Source organism: Parasteatoda tepidariorum, chromosome 1 (assembly GCF_982258835.1).
Source record: "Parasteatoda tepidariorum strain Cologne lab strain chromosome 1, Ptep-v5.0, whole genome shotgun sequence".
Classification (NCBI taxonomy): Eukaryota; Metazoa; Arthropoda; class Arachnida; order Araneae; family Theridiidae; genus Parasteatoda; species Parasteatoda tepidariorum.
Window position 1 is genome coordinate 19,940,864 of NC_141755.1, and position 22,768 is coordinate 19,963,631.

The window sequence follows — 22,768 nt, forward strand, 5'->3', positions numbered from 1 at the left end:
TGAGCTCTTTACGATACTACTGCTATTTTTATATTTGCATATAGCTAGACCGTGACTTTTGTCCCTTCAGGGTAATTTTACTCAAGATAATTTCGTTTGTAAGGAGCCGTGGTGGCTCAGGGGATAGAGCGTTCGCCTTACAATGAGGTGAAATGGGTTCGAATCCCAGCGATGACCTCGTCGATACGATTTCCACAAACAGCTAACACCGATCACAGTGTTGACGTAAAATATCCTCAGTGGCAGACGGATAATGGGTTACAGTCCCCTTGCCGGCAGGCTAACCGTGGGAGGGTCTCGTGGTTTTCCCCCTATGTAACGCGAATGCGGGTTAGTTTCATCGAAAGTCCTCCACGGAGGCATATTTCTCCCAATACCTGATCCAGGAATTTCCTTGTCTTCTAAATAGGGTTCAAGATTACAAAGCTACGGAGTTGAGCAGTAGTAGTCGTAAACACGAAATTGGGTCGGCTGTTCAACGACGGTTATGAAATAAATTGTCCAAAATTTATTGCGAATTTAAATGCGTTTCTTGAGAAATTTTTCTCACTGTGCTTTTGTGGAAAATATTGACGTTTAAGAAGAAATAAACAATGATGGAATCAATTGCGGGAGTTGTTAAAAGGAGCAAGCAGAGTTTAGAGCCTCCTACAGTTATATATAAAAAGGAAAATAATAAGCCTGTTTCATTGAAATAACTTTATTATGTTAAAGAAAAGCTCAAATAACACATTATTTCATATTTTCAATTTTTTCAGTCAAATAGTAAATAACTTTTAAAGTCTTTTAAGCATAATACGAGATACGAAACGGAGCTTGGTTAGAAATAACACCTAAATATTAGTATTTTATTATTTTCATTTTTTTAAATTTAAAAAAGAACTATATAATATCTGTTGGAGGAAATATTTTCTAAACTTATTTTGTGAAGAAATACATGTTTGTAATATAATTATTCATTATTTTGTGTAATAATCATCATTCACTTATGTAATGATCATCATAAATATAATTTTTCGAATAAATATATGCTAACTATAAATAAAAAATTACTAAGAAAATTCTACAATTAGTTTTACAAAATTAAATAAGCTTTTTCTCAACAAAACATAGTATCGTTACTTAATTCGTGTCTTCAAATCAATTTAGCATTATAAAACAAAAGAAATTGTTTTCAAAAAGAATGTATATAAGCATTTATTTAAATGAATAAGAATACAATACTAAATGAATTAGAAATTCAGAAATGCTTTTAATTTTATAGCCTGAACAATAAAAGTAAATTCAATTGTTTAAATGCATAATCTAAAGATGAGATAAACTAAATGAAATAGCTAATGATAATAGATAATAATAGAACTAGATAATCGATAATAAATACACAGTTAAATCTAATGTAGTAAAAGAATTTCTATGCAACGAATTTTTTTTCTTCAAAGAAATAACAAATAAGTATATAAGAAACATATGTTACATCTGTTATAACATGGGAAATATTACCTTAAGAATATTATCTAAAGTTAACTGTCCAAGCTATTATATAAACTATATAAACTATTATCTGAACTATGTAAGCATTTCTATAGTCTAGTTTTATAAGATAAAAAATAAATTTTCCTTAGCAACATAAAATGTCGTTACTCTGTCCACTTAATAGCTACAAAATAATTGAAAAGATAACTATTCTATTGAAAAGTAATGTCTTTAATTTATGCAAGCTTATAAGCTTTTATTTTAAAAACACAACAAAAATGCAACACTAAAAGAAATAGCTTCCATCAGCTGGTATAAAATTAAAAATGGAAATTGAAAGGCATAATTTAAAAATGGAATTAAAGAATAATGGTTTAGTTGTAATTAAATGGCAAATATTGAAAATGGAGTAATATTATGTTACCCAAGCTGTTTTCTTTAAAGAAATAGCACCTAATTAATGGTTAATTAGGTGCTAACAGGAAATACACTACCCTATCTATAATAATGGAAAAGACGCGTTTAGTTTCTGATAATTTTTCAAATTTGTCAAGAAATACTTAGAATTTTTTTTAATAACATTAGTTCATGCAATTTTTCATACTTATCAGTAAAGCTCAAAGTTTTATAACAGGGTGTAGTGGACAGATGGTAAGAGCTTTTTTTAAAAACAACTTAATAAATTTTCTGAAATTTTTAAATTTTAAGGATATTTATATTCGACTTTTTTCATAAGTTATCAAATACGATTCACAAAAAAAATATGAGTTTTTTTAAAAAAAATGTTTACCACCCATGCGCAGTATGGTCTGCTTTAAATGCTTAGGCGTAATATGCAACGACTTTTTTTTTAAATTTTAAAAAGTTATTTTTTATAAATTAAAAATTGCTCTGATTTTTTGAATTTTACAGAAATTTTTTAAAATTTTAATGAAAAATACGTGAAGGAAAAAACAATATTTTTAATAAAATTGCTTATATTGTCATGAATAGTTTAACTAAGTTTACAAAATTTTTTCAAAGATATTGCATATAATAAAAAAAGTAATGGATACAAGCAGCAAACTTATTTCTATATTTTTTGCCATAAGGTGTTTAAAAATTCTCTTTTTCATCCATAATTCACTGCCGATCGCTCAAACCTCTGAAAGGTTTAAACTTTCATGATAAGTATGAGAAATCGCAAGACCTTAACACCTCTGAAGTTATAAAATAATCCTCTGAATATTTCTTGAGAAATTTGGAAAAAAAGTGTTAAAAACTATAGTGTTTTATCTAAATCTTAAAAACCTAAATTATATAACCCATGTAAATATTTCTATAGTTAAGTTTCCTAAGGTTAAATATAAATAATCCTTAATAAGAAAAACATGTCGTAATTTAACTTCCATTTTATAATTAGTTTATCATAACATAATAATGAATAATGTAAATATTCTATTAGAATGCCTTTTTTCTTATTTAAGAATTCATTTAAAAAAGCAATAAAAATGCGACACGAAAGGAAACAGAAATCTTGAGGGAATTTAATTTGCATATTTAAATTAAAAATATAAATTGTAAAGCATAATCTGAAAATGAGATAAAAAAATTACTTCATTTATATAGTTAAATGACATGCAGTTAACACAACACTTACGTCATTTATATAGTTAACATGACATACACAAAATATTGATAAATTAACCATAAATTTTTTAAATTCTTTTAAGGAACAACATCTGAATAAATTATTCTTTGAGACTACTTTAATGCATCAGTTACACGAAATATTATCCAAAGATGTTATATGAAAAAAAAAAAAAAAAAAAAAAAAAAAAAAAAAAAAAAAAAAAAAAATATATATATATATATATATATATATATATATATATATATATATATATATGTGTGTGTGTGTGTGTGTGTGTACATATAAATGTAATAATTACGATTAAAAAGAATAAATATTTCTACATTTAGTTTATAGAAAAACTAAATATAAATTTTTCTTAGCAAGATAAAATATCTTTATTTAATTCCGATTTAATGAATAACTCACCACTACAAGATAATTGAAAAAAAAAATTCTCTTAGAATGTAATTTCCTTAAGTTATATAACCATTCATTTAAAAAAAAAAAGTAATAAAAATGCAACATTAAAGGAAATAGAAATCCTGAGGGGTTTTCCAATTGTCGGGATGTTAAAGAAAAAAGTAAATTTAAATATATAATCTGAAAATGAGATTAAGTAAAGGACATAGTTTAGCGCACGTGAAAATTGATCAATTCTATGTTACCAAAAGCAACTTTTTTAAAAAAAAATAAATAAATAAATATGTGAAAATAGAAATAACACCTAACTATATATTCTTTAAGAATAAGTACTTTGCAAATCAAATGGGCTTCTTTTTATTCACATTGAAATGATTCTTTAAAACTATCGAAATGGCTGTCATAAATATAGTAAATATGCACATTAGCATAAATTGTTATGCGTTGTTTACCGCATTTGCGAAACAAAACTAGATTCTTGTTCTGCCTTGTTTGTTGAAGAAATATTGTTTTCTTGGTTAAAGTTGTGTTTTTGGCACAAGATAGAATCATGAATATTAATAGGGAGAGGTGTATGCTTTGCGTGGAATATTTTATAACTATAATCTGTTTGTCATACGCAATCTAAGCAGATGTAGATTTTTGGAATAAGATGAAAAAAAATCGAGTGGCACTGCTGCGTTTTTTGGAAGCATATTTTAATAAAAGTTAGGAAATTTTATTCGGTTTTTAGAATGATTGTATTTAGATTTTAAATTAGGTGTCACGAAATGGAATATAAATGTAAAATTTGAATTTAGGTTATAAATATTTATTATTTAAATAAAACAAATAAAAATTGAAAAAAGAAAATTACTTTTGAATAAAAAGAGATAGAAGTGTGCAAGAGCTAAAAGAACTTTTATTTGATTTTTTTCTTGATAATTACGGCAAATATCTTAAAATTACATTTCGTATAAAATATTTAATTAAGAAAGATAAATACAACCTGAGGAAAGTTATTTAGAAGCTGGTGTGTATAGACTAACGATGCACAAAGCAACATAAAATTAATTACTGAGATAACAATTTTTATTTTAATATTTATAAGTTTTTCTTGTTTTTTATCAACTATTTAATTACAAATTTTAGCCGTGATAATTAAGAAAGAAGTCTATATTACTCTTATTATTTTTAGTTTAATAATTGAATTATATTCATTAGTTAATTTAAAATAAATTTCAATGTATGTTTTGGATTTTTAAAAATTATTTATATAAAACCAGTATTTAATTTTAACTAAAAAAATGCATATGATACAATATGAAATAATGTCTAATTTTTTAGTTATTACTATTATTTTGCTATTATTATTCAGCTATTAATATTATTATTATTTAGCTATTATTATAAAGTTATTATTGTTATTATTTTTTAGTTATTATTATTATTATTTTTGTAATTACCAATATTAGGAATTAGTTTGCTTTTACTTTCTTATTTTTTTTTATATATTAATGTTTTCTAATTGAATAAGTGGTAAAAAACTAATAGTACGATTTTTGCAATTTTTCTTGCTTTAGATGTAGAGCTAACGCAACCATCTATTTTTAAACGAGCATTAAGTTAAAAATTGCGATGAAAGTTTTATTAATGAATACCTTTTAAATATTAAATATTATGTTAACGGATTCAAAAATGTGTAAATTTTGAGGTTAATAAAGCTTTATTTTTGAATTATGTTCCGTTTTGGCTTCATTTCATTTTCATGATATTATTTTATTTTATTTTAGTAAAATTTGCGTTGCCTTTTCTGAAAATATTTACAAGCCATTATTTTACTAGGTCTTAATTGCACTATTATTTATCACTGGTTAGAAAAACTAATTTTGAGATGGACTGTGTTTTTTTCCAAAAGTTTTATCTCATTTTAATCATTGTTGACTATCTAAAAGAACAGGAGATCAACAAAGAAAAAAAAATTTCAGAAGCCAGCTAGTTGCATAATTTAAAGTTGCATAGAAGCTTGATGCATTCATGTTAGTTACATTTTCTAAAATATTTGGGGGCTATCTATGACTCTCAGGTACCTTGGCGATCCGGAAATGTTCTAACATTTGTAGATTCCTATTCATAAGTGAATTTGAGGTTAAAAAAGGGGTCTTCTGAGTCATATATACCGGATCAAATTATTTACTTTTGTTAGACATGTGGTAGTTCAGGGTATAAGCGTTGGCCTTCCAATGAGGTGACCCAGGTTCGAAGCCCAAAAGTAACTGTTTGATATGAATTCCGCTTCAGGCTTCGACCGACTATATGTTGTCATAAAATGTTTTAGGACTAAGAGGATCATGGTTATGAAACCTCTAACCGTGGGAGGGTTTCGTATTTTTCCACCACATATAACGCAAATATGGGTTAGTTCCATCAAAACATGCTCCACGAAGGTTAGTTTGCCTCAGTGCTTGATTCCCAATGCTTGATTCCCTCGTCTTCCCGGTAGGAATCAAAATTACAAGTCTTCGGTGTTGAATATTTATAGTCCCAAGCCTAGAATTCTGTCGGCTGTTCTACTTCGGTTTTACAATAACATAAAACTTATTCTGGATAATTTTTTAAAAAAAAATCAACCCCTTCTTTGCTTTACAGTGAGACAAAAACCTCGAGAAGCTTTCATGGTTAGTTTAATGCCAATGAGACAGTTTCTTCTTTTTTAAACTGAAAGTCGAAATCTATCAAGCTGTGTTAGCCGAATTTAAGTTAACTCAAGCTTCGTTAACCTATTTGATCTCACTAATAATATAAATAATTCATACATTTAATATTGGTGTCATGTCCTTATTTTTTCATAATTCACATTTGTATTTAACATTCCTCATGTCTTAATCAAAAATATTTAATGGTTTATTCCATTTTAATTCATTAATTATTTAATAATGTTTATAAATTAATATTTTTCATAGTTTACTTAAATTTCAAAAGTGAAAACATTTATAAAGCAACAGAAATTATGCGTAGGTTAAGATATTGTTACTATATATAGCATACATGATCAGGAAAATTTTTATGTGAAATTTAAGACTAATAAAAAAAAGTGAAACAAAAGTTCCCGAAACGTAAGGCATAAATTTGAAGTAAGTAAACGAGGTAGAAAAATCGAAATCTTTAAATATATGGCCTACCTAAAAGTTTTAAACTTATCTTTATTATTATAGAAAGAAAAAAAGCGAACAGCTTTGAATTTTAAAAGAACCATAAAGTGTATGCGATAAAGGATATTTTAAGGCACGTTTTGAGTAAAATCACTTTCATTTAAAACTCAAGCCTTAGCAGGGCAGAATTTTTTGAGAATCCTGGGACCCATTACAGTATTCTCCAGCTACGTATATTCCGAGAAAAATGGCCATTTTACAGTCAATGACGCGAAGCTGGATGAATATTCCTCCCAAAGGACTACACATACACTTTTTTTTTTTTTTTAGAAAGGCCATTTTATTTGAGAAGCTTGTCAATACAATAAAAAAGGTTCAATGTTATCATGCTTGGAATTTTTCCAATGCGTTGGTATAATAAGACTGTATTTTTGTTTTTTCGAGGTGGCAACACTCTTTTTAGTAAAACAATGCTGTATCATTGATATTGTAGAGGGGTCATTCTTAGCCATCTTTGTAGGATAAGAATTTTATTTAGAATGTAATTTCGAGGATTATTGGACTTTCAAATCCAGCAGTAATTCAGACTTGAATTGAAAACTTTCCCTAATGGATGATATATAAAATGGATGACCCAACGCAATGTTCATAAAACTTTACGAGCTGTAGTATTTTATTTGATGTTTAACTTTCCATCAGGCGTGCGTATGAGTGATACAAAGTAGATTAATTTCGTTTTATATTTTTAATCCTGATGGCGTTTGGAATACCGGTCCACTGGGCCATTTATCTGCCTCCCTTTGACTTACTTTACTTTAAATCATCGCACAGTGTATAATTTATGCAAGTTAAGCCAACCAAATATATTTCTTTTAGCGTTCTGTTGCTTAAGATGTCTTCATACTTGAATATTTAATAAAGTAATAATTAAAAAAATAGCGATAAATGAAAATCGTATAATATAATAGTGATAAATAGAGTCGGATGGTCGTGGTGGCTCAGGAGATGGAGAGCTCACCTCCCAAAGAGGTGACACGGGCTCGAATGCTATTGATGACTGGTAAATACGAATTTCGCACCCGGCTCGCACGAAGCACTCTGAAGCATTATCAGAGGTAGACGAATCACGGATTACATTACCCTTACAGTCAGGCAAACTCTAGTAGTTTTCCATGGATTTCCTCTGCATGTAACGCAAATGCAGGTTTGTTCTATTAAAAAGTCTTCCATGAAGGCAAATTTCTTACAATACTTTATCCAGGAGTTCCGTTGTTTTCTGGATTGGGTTCAAAATTAGAAGGTTACAGAGTTGAACATTGGTAGTCGTAAATTCAAATTTGGGTCGGCTGTTCAACGCTGGTTGCGAAATAATGATGTAAAAAAGATAAAGAAAATTAAACAAAATTGACTCTTTCTAAATGTAAGAAGCTAAAAAAAGTTGGAATATTAGAAAGAAAAAGGAAAAACACAGGAAAATGCTTTAGTTTTTTTAACAAAATTCATTAAAACAAAAATAATGTTAGTTTTATCTTAACGTGGCAGCTGTCACAGTAAAAATTATTTTAATATTATGTGAAGTTAAATAATTGTTTCTCATATGTTTTAATACTACAAGTTTTTATACTATGAAATTAAAGGAAATTTTATACCAAAATAAATGAGTGGAGTTGCTCGATTTTTCATTTTTTTTTTATTTATTTGACAATAGCTTAATTTTTAAAATAACTCGTTGTAACAGCTTATTTTTTGAAAAATATTAGGATTAAGGTTTATATTTTCTCCCAAATATCAAAATAGTGCACGAAAATGCCCTGTAGTTTTGCTAAAAGCTACTGTTCGAAATTTTTACGAAAAAAAGTAGTCGTATTCGATTTTTTTTTAAAGTTATTGTAATTGTTACTGTAAAAATAATTTACGGTCATCAAACATGTTTACCTACTTAATTAATATTCGTGAATTTTAATATCGTTTGAAATTTATAAGAGTATTTATTTACAGTACGAAACATAATTATGAAGTTGATCAGATGAGCAAGCTTAAATTAGATGTAGAGTGATTTATTTCAATCTTGAATGTAATGAAACACCTTTTTCTATCTCGGTTTATTTCATTTAAAACCATTTTATTACCTTTTTAGTTGAAGTTTTTTTTAAAGTCGCTTGGTTTGCAGCTTCATTTGGTTAAGTACCCTACTGTGCGTTGTCCGAAGTTTGTGTATTTAATATTGCTCTGTAAGTGATATTAGTTTCCTAGTTATTTAACTGAAACTCTAAAATGAAATATTTCTTTCCTTACTACATCCAGATTTCCATTTTATTTCTTACTTCCATTTTACTTTTTGTATTTTAATATTGTAAATGTTGGTGATTTAGTCGAAATGCTAGAAATCTTATTTATTTAATTAAAAATTACTTGATTATAGCATGGATATTCATGCTATAATCAAGTAATTTTTGGAGCATTATATATTCTTTTGCAGTTGTGATTAATGTAAACATTGTTTTGTTTTCCTTTGAAGTAAAAATCCTTAAAAAATTATAATAATTACCTTTATGTTAACTGATTAACATTTATTAAAGTAAAATAAAAGTTTCGAATCGATCATAATTTATTTATAAAAAATTAATAACATAAATAGGAAATTTTGAAAATGATTACTTTACATTTCTAAAGTGAAGTTCTACACTCATAAGAAAATATATACTTATTTTAAATGTAAACATGTTACCATTTATTAAATAGGAGCACTATCACAGTTTTAAAATCACTAACGAGTTAGTGATTTTAATCATGAAAAATAAATTTTCACTAATTTTATTTTATAAACTTTTCTATTCATTTACTATCTACCATTACGAGTATTTAGTGTTCCACTAGAAGTTCTTATTCTGCATTTTAAATTGTCAAGTATAAATTAAAAAAGACTTTGGACCTGTTTCTTGATTATGCAGGCACTATGTTGACGAGTTTACTGTTTTCATTATACGGATGAGCTTTCCTATTGTATTTTACATAGGACGCGTCATTTTCAGTGGTCTAATCAAATTTAATGCTCTTACAATGTCATATAGTTGTTTCGTTTTAAAGAACGAATGTTCTTCTCATTTGGCGAAGCTTGTCGCCAAGCGAAGGATTCCAAAAGACATCGAATATTATCATCCGATTGCTTTGAAATTTCGTATGCATGAATATTTTGAACAGATATGGCTGGAATGATGCCGACTGGGGACGTATAGTCTTTAGCGACGATAGTCTTTAGCTTCCAACGGTGTCCTGACGATCATCGAAGACGTGTTTGGAGACGCACAGGGCAGAGGGGGGATCCTGCCTTCACTATTGCACCCCACACCGACCCTCAACAAGGCATTATGGTCTGGGGTGACATTTCCTTTGACAGCCGGACCCCTTTGGTCGTCATTAGAGGTACACTTACTGCATAGCGGTACGTCGACGACATCCTAACACCTGTTTTGCTACCGTTCCTTTTGCAGCGCCCTGGGCTGGCTTTTCAGCAGGACAATGCCAGACCACATACGGCATGTGTTGCTATGAACTGTCTGCAAGCTTGTCAAACTCTTCCTTGGCCTGCCAGATCACCAGATCTCTCTCCCATCGAGCATGTTTGGGATATGATGGGAAGGCGATTGCATCTGGCACGGAATGTTGATGACCTCGTTCGACAATTGGATCAAATCTGGCAGGAAATACCGCAAGAGACTATCCGGGAGCTTTATCAGTCTATGCCACGCCGTGTGGCAGCTTGTATCCAGGCTAGAGGCGGGTCAACACCTTATTGAACTTGTTACTGTAACTCTGCAATAAATTATTCAGTTGTTCTGAAATTTTAATCATTTACTATTCTGTACATTGTCTTCCTATCCACCAATTTTCGTTTCAATCGGACAACTCCTTCTTGGTGCGTCGATTTTTTTTGTTATAGAGTGTATAATAGCATGAATTAAACTTCGATTTAACAAGCTTAAAGCGAAAGCATATTTGTATAATTTTATAATGACATAAAACGGAACTACTTGTAGTCGGGGATTATTACTTAAATCCTATACTGCAATGGTCTTTTCTTAACTTGCAACAGAGTAAAGTGCTAGAGAATAAAAGAAAAATTATTTTAACATATAATAACGTCACAGTCTTTGACAGCTTTGCTCCATACGAATCACTAGTTTTCATCTGCCTAACATTATATTGAAAGTATGTAAGCAATATAGAAAGGTTTTTACCTACTGTCAAAATGACTGGAGCAGTAATTTTCCACGTCCATCTCCAATACCAGCTGGGTTTTCTTCCAAGCATGAAATGTATGTCCTCGCAAAATCGATCAACGCCTGTAAACCAGAAGAAAAAATTTAGGCTATTCATGCATCTAACAGCTTTCTGCCGTTGTAATAAAACAGCAAACTCCGTTCATTATTGCAATTATTATCAAAGCGTGCATTAGAGCTAAAATTGTGCAATTAGTCCTGACTAAGCAATTGGTACCATATTTTCCAATTTGCAACCCTTTGTGTTATATTGAAATCAGAAATTGGCATATCATGATGCGTCATGGCGTAAGCAACTACTATAAAAAACTTTTTAACTCTCCCTGGACAGGGAGGCATAACGATGGTGGTTAGAGCGCTCTACTATGAGCCTGGAGGTCCTTGGGTCGAATCCTGCGGGTAGACAACAAACATCTCTCTCAAACATTCCTCATTCCATACCACTTTAGAGACTACGCATTTTGTTCAAAACTGAGTATATGCTGTTTCGATAATGAATACATGGAGGTTTTAAATTCGAATATTATTTGTTTCCGAATTATTCAGAGGCATTTTTGCTGAATTTTGAGAAACCTTTTTTCATAGTATAAGGATGTCACGTAAAGATTTAAGGTTAAATTTGTTTTACTTTTATATTTTTTAAATTAACTGTGGATGTTTTTTTTAAAAAATAACAAATGTATAATACATTTTGATATTCTACAAATATTGTTTTTTGAAAAGCTTAGGCGATCTCACGCTGTCAAGTTAATCTGACGCAAACTATAGTTATTTTTTGAAACTTATACTCTAAGTTTTATGCTTTTTAGATCTTGTTACAGTGTTTATGGTCAGTAAACAAGCTATGGGCAAAAAACAATTTATTTCATATTTACCCTACATTTTTTCATCCCACGTGAGGGAGGAAATCAGTTACAGTATATCCTTTTATACATTTATGGTTGAAATTTGAAGGATGTTTTTAAAAACACTTTTCTAGGATACTTTAATCTAAATTATTCATAGAATTTCCTTATGGAATAGTACGATTTTATTAATTAAATTTTTGCGTTTATATACATTGATTGTCATTATGAAAGAAATTATTTCCAAGTAGGTTATTTTAATAATTATTACAAATATATTAGAGTATTGAAACCCAAATGAAGACTGGTTATTAAGAAATTGCATTTGTTTCAAAATATATGCTTAATTTAGTGGTATCAAAATGATCTAAAGGGGAATTCAGTACAGTAGTTATAAATTAGATAGTGATCAAGGAGAAATACTTCATTGCTGGAAGTATCGCAGTACGCCGCTTGGGACACTTAACTATTATGGACAGTCTGCTCGTGCGTATTCGTGCGGTAAAAATATTTATATAAATTACCCTAACGCTGGGCTTTTTAGCAATTGTTGTAAAAAATTTTCCAGTATGAACAAAGTAAGCGTTTCGGTATGAAAAGCTTTCAACTTACCATAAATCCATGGAATTGCGATGCTCTCAACTACAGCAACACAAACTACGGCTGTACCACCTCCGTATTTGTCCATCATTTCTAGTACATACTGGCCACCCTAAAATGAAATAATTTATTATTTTGAAATAATTTTGTTTTGAGTTCAGTGGACAATAGAATTAAAAATAAAAATAAAACATTATTATTGCTTACTGCTTGGATTATTTCGATGGATTATTAAATGATTAATACGCTTAGAAAGTATCATTTGTCGATTGTTCGGTGGGCAAAGGAATTTCTAACTCAACTAATAAAGAATTGTACACGATGCGACGGAAAACGTTTTAGGGATATTCAGTAGTCATAATAAGCCTTTGACTCACTCATGCATTTGAGATAAACATAAAAAAGAATTTTTTTTGGATATTTCTAGTACTTAACCACACTATTTAAAATAAAATACAAATATACACTGTACAGTACCCAAAATTAAAGTGACTGATTACATACGACCAAAGCATTAATATTTTAAATATTGTGCAGATTTCGACAGGTCATATTGTCTGTCATTTTTGAAAAACAAATATTTTATGACTATTTAAAATGTAATGCTTTAACGAAAAAAAAGCTTAATGTTATTTCATGAATAGAGAAATATTTTATTTCTCATTAACTATTGATTTTATTTAAATTAAGCGAAACCATCATAATAATAAATACTGAATATTATAATAGATAATAAATACTTTTGTGACGCATGGTAGTCCTAACAAGAAGCAGAAGATGCCCAATAGAATACAAAACTTTGCCTTATGATTTCGTAGCCGGGGGAATTCATCACAGAAGCTCGTCAAAAAATTTTCCATCAATGCAAACTATAGAAAAAAAATTATTGACAAATTATGAGCTGTCAAAACAATCATTACTCAAGAAAATTAAAAATAAATAGTAATTAGAAAACTATAAAAATTGTGCTTTAAAAACAGCTGATGAAGCATCAGTTAGTGAGAAACGGTTTTCTATGCTCCGTATGGGAAAACAAGAATCTATTCCAACCAGGTTCAAAAAGTCGTTTCAAAGTTTGTCAAAAGAGTGCACTTTTCGCTGGGAAAACTATGAGACCATGTTTTCTGTTGCATGTTAGACTATTAAACTAAGATATTTGAAAATGGCCTGTTAATCCGCCGCTTTGTTGTTGCAACTGATGCTTTTTTCTGGTAAACATTGTTTCGAAGGATTTTAGCTTGTAGCACCATCTTCCGATCAACTTCATAACTAATTGTTAAATTTAATAAATTAAGAATAAAATCATCTGGTTTCACATGCAGATCGCAGCAAACTATATATTGTCTTTTTTACATATTTCCTTAATTTAATGTCGCAAATCGTTGGTCTTTTTGGGGCACCCCTGGTTTCTGGTGCTTGACTATATTTGATTAAATGCAATATTAATAATAAACATAAGTGTAATGGACAAATGGGTCTTGTATTTTATAACAGTACGTTATACAGGGTTTCCGTGGATCCTTGAAAATTTCATTAGTTGTAGTAAATTTACCTTAATGCTACAAGGAATTTTTAATTTATAATTCACAAATTCTTCAAGTTACAACTTCATCGTTAAGTGGCTAGCAAGACAGAATTTCCATGCAAATATACTTTCCTTGGAACACAATATTTAATGTTGATTGCGCAGAAATTGAAATATCGACATTTGTTTTATTTTAGATACTACTTTTTAAAATTTTCATTTCGCCCACGGGAACCCTGTTATAGACAGAATACAATGCCATTGATATAAGTATTAGATGATAACTTAAACTAATGGGAATTTATCAGCCCCAAATATACATGTTTTTAAAGTTTAAATTGTATCCGAAATAGCTCAGTGGTTAAAGGCATTGAGCTGTCATTATGTAGTACTGACATTTAATTCATTGTGGTATCTTGAAGCCTAACTAGCTTTAGGTCGATGCGTACCAGCTAACCTGGGACGTAAAGCTGGCTTTTGAGTAAGGCTGCTGATCACATTGCTGACCAATCATGACGCTTGTCTCGAAATTGTAAAGCCTTAACCTGCATGTTCTTCCTAGTCCACAACGGGCTTTTGTGGGAATGCTTTACCATACTGAAAGTTTAAATTAAAATATATGTTTTTTTAATGGTAAATTATGATTATTTCGAGACAATAAAGAAATTTGTATATATATATATATATATATATATATATATATATATATATATATATATATATATATATATATATATATATATATATATATATATATATATATATATATATATATATATATATATATATATATATATATATATATATATATATATATATATATATATATATATATATATATATATATATAATACTAAATGATACTAAATTATACGTAATTTTTACAGTTTACGCAATTATAAAACAATTTTAGTGAGGAAGGCAAACTTGAACAACAGAAAAAGGCAATTTTTTATTTGAAATATAAATTTTGATCTAATTATGAAGTTTTTTGATTAAATGTTCAAGTAATATTTAATAGTTAATCAAAAAACTATAATAACACTAAAAACGATAAACGTTTAAAGTTAATAAACTTTTTATAAATGAATTTTCCTAATGAAAGAGATGGATTTAGTTCAAATTTGCATAAATACATTCAAAAGAACTTTTTTATTATTATTTAGAAACACCAATTAACTTACTTGTTTTTGCTTGCATTTTGTTCTAAAATGAGTATATTTTTTACTGAACATAAATTTTAATCTGGTATAAATTTCTTGTTTTAATTGAAATCTAAAATTAAATTTACTACTTAAATTAACAAAATAGTTTATTGGTATGCTTTAACTATTCAATAAAGCAAAGGGTCTCATACAGCAAAGGGTTTTAAAGAACGATTTAAACTTTTATGTTCTTAAACTTATAACGGATTTATATATAAAAAAAGATTTTTTTAGCATTTTATTCGAAAAATACTTACTTCGCTATCTAATCCCAAGATGAAGAGCATGAAGAAGAAAAGAATAGACCACAACTGTGGAATAGGTAATCTACTCAAAGCCTCCGGATAGGTCATGAATGCTAAACCAGGTCCTTGAATGAAAAATTTAGATAGTAAAAAAGTTCAAAAAGTTTAAATCTTCTATTCTTTACTTATATAAACTCGTGAAAAGTGATTTTATTTTAAGCCACATGTAAGAGTTTAAGAACTTAATATCCTCTTAGGTTATTCATGTATGGATTAAAGACAATTTTGATTAAAAAACGGAGTTGATTTTTTTAAAAAAAAGATTTATAATTTCTCTCGGGGATTTATTTGTTCTATAACGCACATTTAAAAAATCAAATGAGATATTTTGAAAGTTGTTTATTTTTAAGAGGAGCTTACTTCAGTATTTAAATTACATTATTTTAATATATGTTTTTAAAATATATTTTAACTAAAAATAATAAATTAATTTACGTGATTTCATTAATTTTAACTTTTGCTTAAGGTAATAATGAGAATTTCTGAAATATTTATTTTAATTTTAGATTGTTAGAATTTCATTAATTTAAACAAGCTATAAAGTAAACTTCAGCTAGCGTTTAATACTGATAAATAATGTTCTTCAGAAATTGAATTTGAGCTTATTAAAAATAAGATATTTTATCAGTTTTTAAGAGAAGTTGCTTGTTTATTAAATGCGTCTTAAATGAGCATTATGTTAGCAAATTAAGTCAACATAGAAAGGTATCCTAATTATATTAAAGAAAATACCGACTTGTAAATAGGCTTAATTCTGCATAACAAAGTTCGCAAATATTAAGAAAAGAAATTTTAGCAAATTAATCTATTCTTTTTTTAAACATGTTGTACATTAATTAGAAATAAAAAAGGTATTTTCGTAAATAAGAAAAAAACAAAAACTGTGAATTTAATCGATATTTGATGTTCTTGATTTAAGTACCCATAGATGTTTTCGAAATAAATTTTTAAAATATCGCTGGCACAAAACTTACCAGAAGTAATATTTTATTTGCACTTTGTTATAGTAACCAATGTGCTTGTATCTATTTATAATTTTCTGAAAAAAATTACTAAGAGAATTTTGTAAGTTTACTGCAGAAAGTATTAAAGATTTTATGACTTAAAAAATATTTGATTTAAGAATTATATTTTCATATTCTCTCTGCAATAAAACTTTTGTTTTTGATGGTTCAGTAATCATTGGGCTGTACTTCGTCATTTTTGACAATCATTTTGTCACAAAATTGCTGAAGCGCTAATTCTCAAATCTTGAAAAAACTAACTTTCTTATTCTAGCATTACTTATAGGTTCTCCAGCATTTTTTCAAATCTTTTTTTAAGACAATTTCCATGGTATGACGGGACGGTACCAGTGTTAGTGCACTAGTTTGTCAAACAAATTTACCAGGTTTTCTTCCTGCTGATGGATAACTACTAATTTATTTCCATTATTTTATGTTGTATTTTATAATAAATAGCATTAATTAAAGCCTTTAACCTAACTCATATTCTCAAACAAGGCAAGATGGTAATTTTCTCAATTTGTCAGAGTGTTTGCTTAGAGCGTTTTTCTGGAAACGGTTCTGTCATAACGAGGAAAGTTCCCTGAAATTTGGGTATCTATTTGTTACAGTGTAAAACAGGCATTAAGAACTGCTTATTGTCTGCTTTTCCTCTTTTACATTTTAGATATTAAGAAAGATTGATAGTGTATTTCTGTATCAATGTACTACTATACATATGAAGTATAGGTATGTTGTCTGCGTTGGGAGTTGAGCCGACTATCAGACGGCAGTGAGAATGACAGCTTATTCCATGGTCTTATTCTTGTCTGAAGTACACTTTCAAAAATTCCAGATCAAATTCCAGTAAAAAGTACCGGTATCCAGGGTGTCAATACCTTTTACCTCAAAATTCATTTTTCCCGAAAGGTTTTACGGAGCAAAAATTCTGATATACCGTAATTATTACAGAAATATTTGCTTTAAAATCACTGAATCACTATAAATAAATAAATATTACTCTAAAAATTACGGTAGGAAATTTTACAGTAAAAAAGAATTTTAAGGGATGCCGCACTTAGGGTTCCAGTACTTTTTACTGTAATTTGATCCGGAATTTTCAACAGTTTACATGGGCATCTTCAAGGAACTTAGTTGATTCATAAGGCAAGCAAATAAAGAAATATATTCCTCTAATTACTTTAATCGTTTCATAGTTATTATATCTTACCAAAAAAATAAAATAAATAAAATTCGTCACAACTGAGCAATTTTTTCCCTGTTTAAAACAGTTATTTTTTTGTTTTTTGTCTTGTAACAATTTGAATAAGTCACCTGAAACAAACAACAGAGACTCTAACAAGAAAATCTTAAGCATCAATTTCAATGAATATGTCACAGTTTCTGAAAGATCTTCAAAATCTTTCTGCCAATCATAAAAATGAAAAACTCAGCAATCTTGAAAATAGCAAACCTCACTATAATAGAAGAAATTAGCAAAAAACATTCCGGTGAACAGGCCATGTGAGAAGAATGTCAATTGATTCACGATTCTCTCCTGATGGCAAGGTAAAGAGGGGAAGACGATCGCGAAGACCATATGCAAGCAAATTTAGAAATATGACATAAAAGAAGAAGCCATATCCCAAGTCCAGAAACCAGGGAGAATGAAAAAGTAGGCTGGAAGCTTCATTCAGAAAATGGAGTGGACGGCCTAAGTAAGTAAACAATAATGATAAAATGTCTATCATATATATATGGGTCATTCTCACAAAAAGGTGATTTTTTAAGTCCTCCAGTAATAAATATTAGGAAATACAGCAGATTTCTTAATATTTTTCTTCATCATTTTTCGTAAAGTTCTAACTAACAAATCATATACATTTCTGCTAAATGTATTTAATATTTCATTCTTATTTTTTAGTAAACATAACTTGAAAATTCTCTTCGTGGACGTCCCTACGTCTGTGACACAAAATAATTTTTAATGGCTGTTAAACAATTTAAATGTTATTTTAATGATTTTTGTAGTTTTACCTAGTTAAATGGTTATAGTAACCTTTTATTTAATATTTTTTTGAAAAAAATTTATTTTTATAAGACAAATGACTAGTAAACTTTGTTCATCAAAAATGAAATCTCCCTACATGGAAAATTAATAAAGTTCGGTAAATATGCAATAAAAGGCCGCAGATGCGAAATCGCTATAAGAAAGCTTCTGGGAAAGGTAATCATTCCATTTTCTATTGTTAACTATCAGTTGTTTTTGTTCTGTTTGGTGTCAGTTTTGAATTGTTGTGTTCAACTGGGATTTGGCAAAGTTCTCACCGTATACTCCGTGGACATCATAAAGAAGGTAAGAGAAAATTATTTTATTTTTGAAAGATGAATTTTAGGTTGCAAAAATAGTGTATTTAATAAAAAGAACTGCCCCATTTTTGTAACTTTAAAATTAAAAATCAGTAAAATTCAAGAACTAGTTCTTGTCTCCTTCGAGGACGTTCCCTCCGTGGACATGACAATTCCACGGAGGAGAAGACACAGTCAATGGAAGAGACAATGTGTTAGATAACCATACTACAATTTTAATAATTAAAAAACTATTTTCTTTTAATTGATATTTTTTAAAATGGAACAAATGTGTTAATTTGTTTGTATTTTTAAAGAAAATCAATTAAGTTTAACTTTTTCTTATCGGAGAAGTAAATATTTAAAATTTTTCTAAATAATTTCTGTGATGTTTAAAAGTTTTTTTTCTCTTGAAATTTTAGGAAAAAAATGGCAAAACCAACATGTAAAAAAAGAAAGCAATCAAATGTTCAAATGCAAAAGAGAAGGGAACAGGAAAAACTCAGTATGAGACAAGCTAGACAGAAGTTAAAAGAAAACCCTATATTGTTTAAAAAAAAAAAAATAAATAAAAAAGAGCAAGAAACTTTAAGATCTGTATCAGAAAGAGATTTAACAGAAAAATCGTGAATGTACTTAAATTTCTAGAAATTGATAGAGCAAGCCGCTTGTGCCCAGGGAAAAAAGAAACAATAACAAGAAGAAAAGAGAAAAAACAAAAACGTCATTTGGATGACAGTATGTTTAACTTGCATAAAATGTTCATAAAAGAGTACCCTCAACACTCAACTTTCATGTGGAGTCTGAATTTGTATTTCAATAGTCTTTACATTTTAATTTATTAATATTCAGTAAGAGTTACTTAAAAAATTGTACACTTAGGTTAAAAATGAATGTTTCCTTTCATAGCAGCATGATTAATCGGAGGTAGCTCTATCTCTAATGAAATATTTTATTATTTACTGATTAATGTTAAACTCATATCAGTTGTACCCAATAATCAATGAATTAGTCTTCATTGACATTTTATATTTTATAACATAAAATGTCTCCTCCGTAGACTATTACATCTCCTCCGTGGACAAGGCAGAATTTAAAATATTTTAAATCTTGAAAAAAATAAAATAGAAAACTTGACCATTTTTAATAAGGACATATAACAAAAATAAATAAAGACATTTATGTAATTTTTATCACTTTTTTAATTACTTTAATTTTAGAAAAGTCTATTTATACCTTTTCAGTGAGAATGACCCATATATATATATATATATATATATATATATATATATATATATATATATATATATATATATATATATATATATATATATATATATATATATATATATATATATATATATATATATATATATATATATATATATATATATATATATATATATTGTGATAATTTAAATTCTCTTTGATTTTGTCGAGTGCTAAGTGAATAAGAGTAAATATTTTAAACCTACCACTATCAACTACATCTTCTATGCTTGTATCTGGTCCTAAGTCATGTGCCATGGCCCCGAGAACAGAGAAGATAACCATTCCAGATATGATACTGGTGATTGTATCCATGACGCTTACAACCATTGCATCCCTTATAAAAAATGCATAAGGTGTTAGAAATTTCAAAGACTTTCGAAGCATAATGCGTTCAAAATGGTTGCAGGTTTAATATGACATTAATGTTAACATTATTATCGAATAACTTGAATTAATTTTAACACTATTATCGTATAACTTGGATGAAGTTATGCTCCAAATTGAACGGAAGCATGGTTTAATTTCACACATTAACAAATTATCAGCAAATGTTTTCCAAATTATGGTTTAAAGTACTATTAATACGTTGTTAGAATTTTCCTTCTAAAATTACAGTAAAATAACATTTACGGTTTTGTGACCGTTTGAAATTAATATGGTTAAAAAACATGAACATGATAACATGATATAAACATGAATGCAAACTATATGGTTTTTTAACAATTTACCACCAGCATGGTTACAAAGCCGTAAAAGAGAAATTTAACTGGACTTTGGAGTTAGGCTTTCTGTTAGGTAATGCGCATTGGAGTTAGGTTGTGGTTTAGTTGCATTTTATCAAATAAACCGTTGAATGTTGTTCAAGTAATTTATTTGGTTGTTTCACCCTAACGTAAAAGATGGAAAATGCTATACTTTTTTTGCTGGTTAATGATTTTTTAACGGGTTAATGATGCTGCCATCTATGCGTGAATAATAGTATCGTATTTTAATAGTCCAGACTCACAAATTGGAGACACAGGAAACTCTCCATGTTTCGAAAGGAATTAAATAAATATTGTGGTGTGAGCGCTGGGACATGAAACCCCGTTCTGTCGGGCATGATATTGACAGATTAGCCCTCTCCGCCATTATATGCACCAGTATACATAGGGCTATTATATGTGGCTACAATTAGTGGGGTTAGATGGTGTGAAAAAATTCATTCTGGTTGCTTCATCATATTAGGTGAAAACAGTTAGTAAGCAGTGTTTCTCATAGTTAACAGTTTATTTATGGTTATTTCACTGCTTTGTTGGAAAGTGGTAAGGTAACAAATAAATAAATCGTTATTTAATCATTTTAAAAAAAAATATTCTAACAGTGTATGGTTTAAAAACGAACAGATTTTTCTGAGAGTGTTATTTAAAATAACAGCAAGCGCAATTAATACGAAATCTATTAACATTATATTTATCAATTTGGTTTTTTCAATGATGGTTTATTATTAAATTGATAAATAATTTGTAAAGGTGATTGATTCTAGAATTTGTGATTTTTCAAAATTCAGAAAGATTTTTATGAGTGTAATCATAAATTATTTAAAACTAATTATAAGACATTTTGATATTTAGGAATCGGGAAAAAATTTGAGGTATACTTTTCAATCATTGATTTTATTTTGAGTGCTTAATTTTTAGGATATTTCTTTTTTATTAAAAGGGACATCTGATCTTAAATCATGAATCTTGTTACCAAAATTTGGCTTAATCCAAGATCTAATTAATTTCAAATTAAATCTAATATTTACCTAGAACAGATAGAAGAACTTTTGGTATCGTTTAAAATCGGTACTTATCTTAAAATAAACGTGAATATCTCTTTATAAACTTTTAAAATAATATTAATTGGATAAATTTTATGATTGTTGTGAAAACTCTAAAAAATGCTTTTTTTTCCACAATATTATGTACAATGGCTATATATATAACGCTGTTTAAATATGACCTAATTACAATTTATAATGTTTTATAGAAAATTAATATATTTTTAGATTTATAAAATTTGAATTATTTGAATTATTTTTGTAATATATATGTGTGGTAATATTTTTATTTATAAAAGTTAAACATGGATTCTTACGAATAAAGTAATAAAATAATTTTCAGAAGAGTGAATTTATTAAAAAAGCATTGAAATAAAAAAAAACTAACAGTATCATGAGAAATTTCTCCCTTAATTTAGTTGATTGACATCTGATATTAAAAAGAAATGAAATCAGTAATAGATTAACCATTTGTGAAAAGCGAGAGCTTTTAAATTTTTCTTAAAAAAAACTGAAGTTGCAGATTAAAAACTAACGAAGCGTGAAATATTAATTTATAAAAAAAATATAAGTTGAATTAAATTGAAAAAAGCCTTTTAGGGACATAAAAAATATATTAAAATATAGTTAATAAATGCTGTTTTAGATACGGAAATTTAATTTCAATGAAAGATGAATACTGATGCTTGAGTTTGGTTATCCAAAAATAAAAATACATAATAAAGATATTATTCAATAAAATGTTTGTAAAAGTTTCCTCATTTAGAAATATTTCATGATATATTAACTGATTACTTGTAATATATATTTTTAAATATAAAACTGAAGATCAAAAAATAAGATTTTATGTTTCGTCAGAAATATTCGAATGCTTAAAATTGCTCTAATATTTAATAACTTAAATAGTTTAAAATGTTTTATGGCAACAATGTTAAGCTAACTTTAAGAAACCAAACACAAA

General features: G+C 28.1%; 1 protein-coding gene across 2 annotated transcripts in view; it reads right to left on the minus strand.

The window, feature by feature from the left end:
• LOC107452129 (sodium-dependent proline transporter) overlaps window positions 1-22,768 on the minus strand; it is an 84,944-nt gene that overhangs the window by 15,656 nt on the left and 46,520 nt on the right. Inside the window, exons 9-13 of one of the 2 annotated variants that reach the window (XR_011636649.2) lie at window positions 20,207-20,337; window positions 15,352-15,464; window positions 13,105-13,233; window positions 12,377-12,476; window positions 10,878-10,982 (exon numbers count right to left, since the gene is read on the minus strand). Coding sequence is in view for 1 of the 2 variants with exons in the window: in XM_043039163.3 (XP_042895097.1) it covers window positions 10,882-10,982; window positions 12,377-12,476; window positions 13,105-13,233; window positions 15,352-15,464; window positions 20,207-20,337 (574 nt within the window). In the remaining variant the exon portion in view is untranslated. The remainder of the gene's footprint in view (window positions 1-10,877; window positions 10,983-12,376; window positions 12,477-13,104; window positions 13,234-15,351; window positions 15,465-20,206; window positions 20,338-22,768) is intronic. The other variant, XM_043039163.3, reaches the window with a different exon arrangement.